The 11,396-nt window shown below is 42.3% G+C and overlaps 1 protein-coding gene across 1 annotated transcript; it reads left to right on the top strand.

Moving 5' to 3' along the window:
- The first annotated feature begins 2,931 nt into the window (after positions 1–2,931).
- On the top strand, positions 2,932–7,936 carry DUSP19 (dual specificity phosphatase 19). Its single transcript, XM_039493757.1, has 4 exons — positions 2,932–3,365; positions 3,834–3,880; positions 5,603–5,755; positions 7,271–7,936. Exons 1-4 carry the CDS (start codon positions 3,140–3,142, stop codon positions 7,490–7,492), a joined length of 648 nt encoding a protein of 215 aa, XP_039349691.1. The 5' UTR covers positions 2,932–3,139; the 3' UTR covers positions 7,493–7,936.
- Positions 7,937–11,396: the final 3,460 nt, after the last annotated feature.

Below are 11,396 nucleotides of genomic sequence, written 5' to 3'. Positions count from 1 at the left end.
AACACAGTCATTAATCTTTAGCCTGCATGAGTGAGAAACTTTCATGGAGTTGAAAACTCAAATAGTATTTCTGCAGTGAAAGGAGAAGTTACATGATTTGATTATTTTTAGACAAAGTACAAGGCCATCTAATATTGCAAAAATATACATTGAATTTGAGGTAAATTAAGATGTTTTAATATATTTTGATTGTTTTTAAATCTGTGTTTTAACATTTCTGTCTTAACAGTTTGTCTTGGGTCAAACAGCACATTGGGCAAGCCACAGTTCAAAAAATTAGAAGGGGATGAATTCTTTCTAATTCTTTATGATCTGAATTTCCCTCAATATTGCCCTAGCATTAGATGTGCAATTACTCTATACAATTCTGTAAACTGTCTTTTCTGCTTCACTGATCTACTGAACCAGGTAGATAAAATCAACTTAATGTCATTGTAAACACCCAGACAGAAAATCCACCATTAGAAAATGTAACAGTGAAACTGAGCCACCCATACGAAAATGAAACAAATATGAATTACACAATTGCCAACAATACTCATTGTTGATATGTTTTTCTCTTTGCAGGTTTACACAAGTCCATTATCAATTTTGTGGATCTGCCAAGACATCAAGATGGCTTTTTTGAAATCTGTTTTTCTCTCTGCCACAATAACTGACTAATCTTGCAAGATGCTTGCAACACCCACTACTTCAATGGGAGTTGAAGGCATTTATCAGCTTGCAGAAAGTGCTCTGCACCTCAAAGGATTAGATCATCTGTCTGCAAAAACTGGGTATGGATTACTGGATTATTTATGGATTTCTGTTCACAGACGTATTCAATGCTGAAATAGTTACCATAGGGACAACCACATCTTGTATGACTCCAGTGCTCATGATGCATATTCCAGAGCATGACAAATATATTGTTCACATACATACACTTTGCAGCACATTCATCCCTTTCGGTAAACTAAAAACAGCAAACAATTTCATGTGTAGTGCTGACATCTGGTGGCTAAAGCAGCTGCAGCAATTATACACATTCCTCACAGTACATAGATATGCCTTCAATTAGTCAGCCAGGGATTAGCTGATTTTATGTTAACCCCACCCCAAACACCTTTACTCAAAATGGAGACTCTGAATCAGATGTTAAACCTGGTTGGTAAACACTTGCAGGGTTTTTGTTTAGTTCTGTCAGAAAGGTGGAGGCTTAAAAGATCTGATGCCCAATGTTGCAGACTCTTACTCACATAAATAGGCCTTACACGCACACAAGGCAGATGTCATAGGTCACATGGGCTGATTTTTTTTAGGGGCACTTCTGGCCCAACCCCTTTCACCAAAGGGTTTTTTTCTACCCCTTTAAAGGCATCTCACATCATAAGCTGGGACCAGGGGCCAAAACACCAATGCAGCTCCAGCCCAGCCACTCCCCCCAGCAGAGCTTTTGGAGATAGGGGTTCCTAGGACAGACAATGTCCAGCTCCAGCCCTACTCCTGGATTTCCATTAATTTCAAAGGGTCTGCTTGAGTATGCATTGCCGAATTAGGTCCCTATTTCCTGAATCAGTTTGGAATTTGAAATGCTACCCTCGCCCAACTAAAATACATGGGTAAAACAATGGTGTGGAACCTTGTCTGGGAGAAGAACAGCCCCACAAACATACCCTCCAATCAGAATGCCTGAAAGTGTGTGTGTATGAGAGTGAGAGACTGGGAGATCAGAGATGAGAACATCTCTCACTATGATTACACCAGTGTTGTAAGCAAGAGAGTCCCATCCTGCTCAAGTTTTTGGTGTTTGCTCCATAAGATTCTGGAGAGAAATACTGAGATATAAAATCAGTCTTCATAACTATTCCATTTTGGTGCTTAAGGGTTTCTTTCCTGCAGGCATGGGATTTTCCCAATTACTATAGTTGGAGCTGCAGTGAACACTCTGTTTAAATTATTATGGTTGACACCAGGTTACACTGCAAATTAACACTAGTAGTTTCTGCAAGCTTTATTTTCTTTTTTCGCACCATCCTTGGCCACACACTGTCATAAAGAACTTCTCTCCTAAATTATACAAGTTACCTGAACACACATCTTAGCAGTCAGGGCATACAAGCAAAAAATATATCTCCAGCCAACCATTTACAACAACAAAAAATTAAACATAATGGTATTCTAAAGACAGGCAGATTACAGACTGGTGGGGCAGTATGGGGAAGCTCACATACATAGCTGGTCAAAATTTTTCATTGGACAAAAAATGGGGCTTTTGTCAAAAAGGAAATTTCCACGTGAAATGGCTATTTTTGAAGAAATTGGTTGAGTTTCTCCTGGAAAACAAAGAACTGCAAACTCCAGCAACCAAAACCTGAAACATTTCAGTTAGTCAGACTAAAGTTTCCACTCAAATAAAAAAATGTTGCTTGACTGCCCAAAAGTTTTTGGCTTTATGTTGCTGAAAACTGATTTGTTAACAATAGATTTCTGTTGCCAAAACCCGGTGGGGGGGGGGGGGGAAGAGTTTTCCAGTGAAAACCTGAACAATTTCGTAGGAAAATGTCAACACAATGATCTCCTCCCCTATGCTTGTCAACATTTTCTGTAACACGGGTAAATAACGGAGTTCAGTCTCCAGGCGTGTTGACTTGCAATGTTGACAAGCCCCGACTTCATCAGAAAATATTTTAAATTAAAACTTTATAAATCACAATCCAGTTTTACAGCTTCCCCAATTATTTTACAAATAACAATTCTGTAGCAGTCGACACAATCAACTAAACAAACACAACTAGAATACAGACAAATAACACGCGTGGTCAGATCAAAACATGATTGCGCAGAGCTATTTTTCATTGGTGCCTGGAGTGCTACAGATGGAAAGCCAGCTAACAGGAAGAAGAGATTGTAAACCAATCGGGGAACGCTTCTCTATGGCCAATCAAAAGCTGTCTTGCACAGCCGGTTTAGAACAATGAGGCTTAGGGTGGTTGCCTTGTCTGCTGCCTGCCCGCTCCAAGCAGCAAGGCGCTCGCTCGTTCAGTGCAGACTGTGCCAGAGGCTAAAGAGAAGGAGATTGGCTTCACTGAGAAGAATTGCAGGCTGCTAGGTTTGCCTGCGTTACGTGCTAGCTGGAACTAAGGTGCCTGCTCATGTAATGCACTCACTCACTCAGGAAATCAGAAGCTTCTCTAGGAAGAATCTTAAGAAGCAATGCACAAGGGTAACAACTTTAACGGGGAAGAGAATGATAGAGACATGGAAAGATGCCCGAATGCAGGTGGTGGAAGAAGCAGAGCCAAGTGATGGGTTCGGTTGTGGTTACGTACAAGACCTTAGCTTGGACCTGCAGGTTGGCGTTATTAAGCCCTGGTTGCTGCTAGGTGAGTCCGTATTTGAATTTAAAATTACATCCCTGTTAAATGCCTGCTCCTGGAAGGGTCTGAGCACCAACCAGGGGGGTGCTTAGCTCCCGCGAAAGTCAACTGGAGGTGGCGCCGATACATATCTTTCATAAAGTGCTCAGCACCGCACCATTCAGGATCAAGTTCCTTCCAAGAGATTGCTGTCTTGGCATTCATAATATGACTTTCTTCGTGCTTGCCCTTCTGCGTTCCTGCTCACATTGTTTTTATCCAGTTAAGCAGATGGAAAGTTGGATTTATTAAACTCAGATGAAAAGTTACTATACACAATGTAAACATATTTAGATTGCATTATTAAAAATAACTCATTGTCCCCAGGGAAAAACAAATAGCTAACTTCTTTTAAAATTAAGTAGGGTATTTGCTTTGTTTATATTTTGACAGCTCTGTGCAAATAATGCAATAATGAGCCCCTTCTCTTTACAGGATCACAAGATGCTGCTCAGGATCTGGAGACAATGAAAAAATATGGGGTAAGAAACTGCCTAACAATGACTATAGACTGTCTTATATTTAGCATTTGCTAGTGAGAATGCTTTTTTAATCATTAGAGAATGTTAGTTTTCTGACTTTTCCCTTTACAAATGAGCTATATTTTATATCTAATTTAATAAGGTTGCTACTCAAAAGCTTGCATCTGATCCATGCACACAATGTGATGGGTGTTTGTGGATTTCGCAAGAAATATGAAATTTCAAGATTAGCTGTGGTTTAAAGTTTGCTTTATTATAGAACAGATTATATGCATTTCAAACCGTGTATTTATCAGTCCTCAGATACTAAGCCTGCTCAGTGTTTGAATGGGAGATATTCAAGGGGGGGACGACATAGTCCTGAGTCTTTCCCCAACTTTGGTCCCTTTCTAGATCACTGGTGATCTAATGAGAGTGGAATGTACTCCAGGGGGATTCCCCTGCTGCAGGCCAATACTCTGGCAGTATAGGGACTTTATGGATAGCCTTGTGCCACCTTGCCATAACTTACAGTAGTCTCTAGCCAGGCCAGAATTCAGACAGCGCAAAAATGGCATAAGGCCATCTTTTCCCTGTCCTGCCTAGTCTGTACCTGCTGCACCATGAGGCCCCATGCTCCAGTAAGCAATGCTGGTGACTCAATAAGTGCACTGTTAACCAGTTCTCCAATGTCCCAGCATAATGCTAGGGGACATTTTGCTGATGGAGGTGTTGCCTCCTCAGCTGTAGGGCTGGCTAATATATTGCAGCTAATTTTCTCTTCTATTCTTCTCCTGTGCTCTGCTGTCCCCCTCTTCTCTTTAAAACCCTTATGCTAGCTGGTGTAGTTAGGGTGTGGGCAACAGATATTATCTCTTCGTCCCCTGCCCAACAGATATTCTCTCTTCATCCCTGTGAGGGGAAGCAGTAGCTCTTCCATCATATGATTCAGCATGAGGGTGAAGGCCCATTGGCCAGATCTTTCCCCAGAGTGCCTAATACTGCTAGCAGGCAAAGGTCTGGTAGGGGACCAGTCAGTGCACCCAGAGAGCAGAAGACCCTCACAGTCTTAATTTAATTTGGGCCCCCTCCACATTCAGCTGGGATGTTTTTGCCTACTCATAGTCATTCAAGATCCCATGGCTCCTTTCTACAAGGTGTCAGTCTTGCCAAATTCAATTTGGTTAATCAGATTTGACCAGCCTAAAAATTCCCTTAGTAGTTTATTGGATATGGAATTCTTCATATTCTTTCATTATCTGTTACATACTGTGGCTATGCACTATTAAATAGTAGGTTCATTCCACCCCCGAGGTGACTATGTTTCAGTGATCAGTGAGGGGATTTCTATAAGTAGTTTGCAAAGGATTTTGGGTGCCTCCTTTATGAAAGGAACTAGATAACCTAAGATGCAGACTTTAACCTGTAGCAACAACAACTTCTCAAAGATTCATTTTCAGAAGTTAACTTCTTGAAAAATCATCATTACCCTAAAGCTTAATTCTTCTTTTGTTAAGATGGACTGAAGAAAACTGAAATGCCGCTTTATACATTTTAACACTATATATAAAATCTTAAGTGGATTCAAAAAGATACTCAAATCAGAAACACAGACAGAATGTCTGAATAAAATTGAGTACTACTATTTGATGTTCCAATTGATGTCTGCTTAATGGATAATGCTATTTTTGTTCTTGTCCATTTTGCTTGTTGTTGTCATAAACTACCTTTTTTTTGGCTTAGGTTACTCATATCCTAAATGTGGCATATGGAGTTGAAAATGCCTTCCCCAATGACTTTATATACAAGAATATTTCTATACTGGATCTCCCTGAGACTGACATCACATCGTATTTCCCGGAATGTTTTGAATTTATTGAGCAAGCTAAGATGCTGGTAAATCAATATTTCATACTATTAGTTATCCTGGGTATGTGGCAATAACTTAAAACAGTTTCCTCTGGTTAAAAAAACAAAAACACATCAATCATGCTTTTCTTAGAGTGATCAAATATTGTTTACTATTATCTACTAGATTTATTTTTTTAGTGCAGTATTTCTTAATTCGATCTAGAGCAATGAGTGACTTTTTGATAAGCAAGTCTTAACATGGGTCTAGATCCCTCTTCCAGGAGTAAAACCTGCAGGGGAAAAGGAAAGCTCTATAAGCTTCCAGAATTCATCTATTAGGGAGGCAGAGTTTTGACATACCAGAGAAGAAACAGGGAGTTTGGCAGTGCCCCTGGAAATCAGTGGGATTTTTGCTGGCTTCCTCCAGCTGTCAGGGATACCTCAGCTTGCTACTGTCCCTTGAACCCTCCCTTAAAAGTGAAACACAGTAAACTATGAATTCAGCATAAAAATAGAGCACACGTTAGTAACTGTAACTGTAACCAAAGGTCCTGATTCAGCAAACCATCCCCATTCAGCAAATATTTACTGAACAGGGATAGACATAAGTTTTGTGTTTAACTGCTTTGCTGAATCAGTGCCTAACTGCATGTCAAAATTCCTGTAAAAGAACAAAAGTAGGAAATAGGAGAAAACTTGCTTGGCAGCTTTCATTTCTGATATTCTGTTCTGTGTACATGCACTGGACTGGTCTCATTTCTCCAGAAGTGTGAGACCAGGAAATCAGAACTGAGATCTACATAGCAAGTCTAGGAACAGAATTTTGCTCTGGTTTAGGTTGATTGCCTTAATTCTTGTAGAAAAAGGAATGTCAGGGTAGAGAGGGGGAAAAAAAAGATGTCACATCTCATGCCAGAATTTTTAAAAAGCTTGGCAGGCTCTACAGATAATCAAAGTCCTCTCTAATTGTTATATGTTGAATGGCCTGTATAAAATATAGTAATTGACTTTAACAGTGCAAGAAGACAAAATGCCTTGATAGTCAAACCTGGTTCTGGCTTATTCCACCAGATCTATCATGTTCATTATTTACATAGCTTAGGATAAAGGAAGGTAACATTGCCCCATCCGCTTTTGTGCCACGTAGTGTTCTTTCTTTCTAACATATCATTTACAAGTTACCTGAAACGGGGTGTCACTTAATGACCTCCTTCAGGTTTCCAGTTACGATTTCCACTTCATTCCTAAATGATACTTGCCAGCTTAGTGTCACTGCTCCACTTCAGAAGTTAATTTTCCAGTTACTTCTCTATAATCAGAAGTATTCTTATAAAGCCTTTCATGGTAATACTAATATTTCTATACTGCAAGATGTTTAGGGCACTTTATCCTTGTTTGTAGGTATTGATATTTATACAATTGCTTAGAGCTAGATAAGGTGCTTTTAATAAACCTAAATAAACAGTAGGAAATGATATATGAAATCTGTCACTGCCTGTATAATAGACAATAGTAAAACAGTATCTCAAATGACTAATGTGTTTCATTTTTCTCTTGAAGGATGGAGTGGTGCTGGTTCACTGTAACGCAGGAGTTTCTCGTGCTGCCGCAATCATCATTGGTTTTTTAATTAATTCAGAAGGACTCAATTTTGCTAGGGCATTTTCTTGGGTGAAAAATGCAAGACCTGCTATCTGTCCGAATCCTGGCTTCATGGAGCAGCTTCACAAGTATCAAGAGTGCAGTAAAAAGGCAAATGGAAGCATAGATGATCACAAATGATAAAATAAGAGAGATGCATGCAACTATCTGTGTGGTTATTCTGTAACAAATGTGCTGGCATAGCATACCTTAAACGGTCATTTCTGAATTTAAATATCTATGTATGAGGGGAGGTTAAATTCCTTTCCCCCACAGTTCATTCTTCAGCTTTTTAGTCTAAATAGACTGTTACACTAGTTGGTCCAGACATTCAGTTGCTAAGAGACTGGCTTTTTCCCTGATAGTCTTCCATTGACTTCAGCGATGATTTGGCCCAAGGACACATTTTTCCCAGAGTGGTGAGAAAATGATCAAACAAGTTCTGGTTTGTTTGAAACATCAGGTGGAACAGAATGGTAGGTTTTCATTGAACTGTCTGTGGAGGTAGCAATAGAAAAAGAAAATAAAATGCAGGCTCTCATAATAAAGTGACCCCATCTACTTTAATACCAAGTCCAACCTTTATCCAGTCTAGCGGGTTATAAAATCTAGATAATAAACTGTTCTTATAACAAACTGCCTCTGTTTTTTTTTTTCTTAAGTTGACTTTGCAAGGTAAACAGGTTTTTATTGAATTCTGTGGGGTGGCCAGACAGTAAGGAGCCTTCTCTTCCCTCGCATCCTGTTCAGGGGCCAGCCAGAAGCCTCCTTAAGAATAAAGGAAGTGCTTCCTGCTGGAGCTTTCAATGATACTAGTCTCCAAAGCAGGAGGGGAAACTTACCTCTTCCTCTTTATCTCTTGCAACACATGGTATAGGTAGGCTTGCTCAAAAAAGAGTTTACTTTTTCAAAGAGTGCTGTTCTAATGTGCACTCCCCTGAAGCTGTCCACTCTGTAAGCCCCAGAATATGGCTAAAGACTTAAAACCTACAATGTTATGTACACTTCCTTACAGAACAAGGACAAAATACTGCCCTCATTTACACCCCTTCTAACCAGTAATATAAACTGGTTTAAAACTGAAGATGGAGATGACATAAAGAAGCAGTGCCAAAACCAGAAGTTTTAAGCTGAGATACCTAAAAGAGAAAGGATGGTGGAACAATGAGTAATTTTTTCTTGAAAGTTCTTCATCTCGTCATTATCCTGCCAGCTCTCATAATTGACAAACCACTCAAAGTGAGAAATTCAAGAATAAATAAGTGTGAAAAGCTTTAAAAGATTAATTTATTTACCATAGGCAGTATTGTTGGTTTCATGATTCAACATTTCTGATCTCTTAATTTGCAGTAGAAATGAAATAACACAGGATTTGGGTGGGTCAAGTATAAATGTGTATGTAAAATGAGGGACAGCTGGGAGATTTGTTACATATTTATAACATGCCTGCCTTTGGGCACCAGCAACTTGACTTGCAGTATTTCCTACAATGGGTTTAGGAAATGCCACAGTAAATTTAATTATATTAAGCAGTAGGTATTGGTATTTTTAAAAGGTGGCCATTGTATTAGTGTCTCAGTATTAGTATGTATATTTTTGGCAAACTAATCTAAGTAGGAGCTTTTATCAAAAGCTAAACCAGAAAGTGTATCTCAAGCATATTATCAGTAATGTCAGCAATGTTCTCGCAGCTCAGTAGGATTTATTTTGTCCTAAACGTCCATGGTCCTGATCCTGCAAGCAGATCTACATGAGTGGAACCCTGGGCCAATGTGAAGTTTTACTGAAGTTACTGGGTTCAAGATCTGAGTCTATATCTGTTAATTCCTGGAGACTCCAGGGCAATCCTGGAGGGTTGGCCACCCTACTCACTGTGTTTGTTGTGTGTGTGTTACAGTTTCCAGGGCAGAGGTGACAGTTTGCTGTGCATGTTAGTCTTGGGTATGGGAGAGGCTGTTGTGGATGTTCATCTCCTGGGGGAGGGGGTGTAGGTAGGGTTACCCTTCCGCCCCCACACAAGGTAAGCCAGATGTAATCCCAACCACAAGGCAACTTTGCAACTCCCCCTTCAACAGTCATTTACAGTATCTAGTCACATATATAAGATTGATAACATCATTGAATGTGATGTATGTTGCTGTGTGTGTGTTACAGTCTCATGGGATGGGGGTATTTGTGTGCGTTACAGTCTCACAGGGTATACATGAGAGAGGTTGCTGTATGTGTGTTACAGTCTCAGTAGAGTTTGCTCTGTGTGTTACAGCCTCACAACACACCCAACAACCACCACATGGCCACCGTGAGACTGTAACAAACCCAGCAACCTACCCTCACCTCCTGTGAGACTGTAACACACCCAGTAACCTCCCCATGGCCCGCGTGAGACTGAAACACATCAGGCAACCTACCCTCACCTCCTGTGAGACTGTAACACACTCAGCAGCCCCCCATCATCCTAGTGAGATTGTAATGCACCCAGCACCCTGTGAGACAAACACACCCAGCAACACACCCCCATCATGACCCATCACTCCCATGACACTAACACATCCAGCTACCCCATCACCCTCTGTGAGACTGTAACACACCCAACAACCCCCCTTCACCCATGTGAGACTGTAACACGCCTGACTATCCCCATCATCCCAACTGCACACCCAGCAAACCCCAGTAACCTCTGTGACGCTGTAATGCAGCCAGCAACTGTTGCCTCCTCCTCTGAGATGGTAACCTCCGCCAATCCCAGAAGACTAACACACACACAGCAACCCACATAACCCCACGTTCCATGAGATTGTAACACACACGTGCACAGAGCAATCTCCTGAATCCTGTGAGACTGTAACAGACACACAGAAACCTACATGACCTCATACACCTGTGAGACTAACACACACACAACAATCCCCTCTCCCTTACAGTCTCACGGTGGCCATGTGGTGGTGGTTGGGTGTGTTACAGTCTCACGGTGGCCATGTGGTGGTGGTTGGGTGTGTTACAGTCTCACGGTGGCCATGTGGTGGTTGTTGGGGGTGTTAGTCTCACGGTGGCCATGTGGTGGTTGTTGGGTGTGTGACAGTCTCACGGTGGCCATGTGGTGGTTGTTGGGGGTGTTAGTCTCACGGTGGCCATGTGGTGGTTGTTGGGTGTGTTACAGTCTCACGGTGGCGATGGGGTGGTTGTTGGGTGTGTTACAGTCTCACGGTGGCCATGTGGTGGTGGTTGGGTGTGTTACAGTCTCACGGTGGCCATGTGGTGGTTGTTGGGGGTGTTAGTCTCACGGTGGCCATGTGGTGGTTGTTGGATGTGTGACAGTCTCACGGTGGCGATGGGGTGGTTGTTGGGTGTGTTACAGTCTCACGGTGGCGATGGGGTGGTTGTTGGGTGTGTTACAGTCTCACGGTGGCGATGGGGTGGTGGTTGGGTGTGTTACAGTCTCACGGTGGCCATGTGGTGGTGGTTGGGTGTGGTACAGTCTCACAGTGGCCATGGGGTGGTTGTTGGGTGTGGTACAGTCTCACGGTGGCCATGGGGTGGTTGTTGGCTGTGGTACAGTCTCACGGTGGCCATGGGGTGGTTGTTGGGTGTGGTACAGTCTCACGGTGGCCATGGGGTGGTTGTTGGGTGTGGTACAGTCTCACAGTGGCCATGGGGTGGTTGTTGGGTGTGGTACAGTCTCACGGTGGCCATGGGGTGGTGGTTGGGTGTGGTACAGTCTCACGGTGGCCATGGGGTGGTGGTTGGGTGTGTTAGTCTCACGGTGGCGATGGGGTGGTGGTTGGGTGTGGTACAGTCTCACGGTGGCGATGGGGTGGTTGTTGGGTGTGTTAGTCTCACGCTGGCCATGGGGTGGTTGTTGGGTGTGGTACAGTCTCACGGTGGCCATGGGGTGGTTGTTGGGTGTGTTACAGTCTCACGGTGGCGATGGGGTGGTGGTTGGGTGTGTTACAGTCTCACGGTGGCCATGGGGTGGTGGTTGGGTGTGTGACAGTCTCACGGTGGCCATGGGGTGGTTGTTGGGTGTGGTACAGTCTCACGGTGGCCA

The sequence above is a fragment of the Mauremys reevesii genome, linkage group 11, assembly GCF_016161935.1.
Source record: "Mauremys reevesii isolate NIE-2019 linkage group 11, ASM1616193v1, whole genome shotgun sequence".
Classification (NCBI taxonomy): Eukaryota; Metazoa; Chordata; order Testudines; family Geoemydidae; genus Mauremys; species Mauremys reevesii.
The sequence above is the reverse complement of the archived record's forward strand: the minus strand, read 5'-3'. Positions and strand labels throughout refer to the sequence as shown.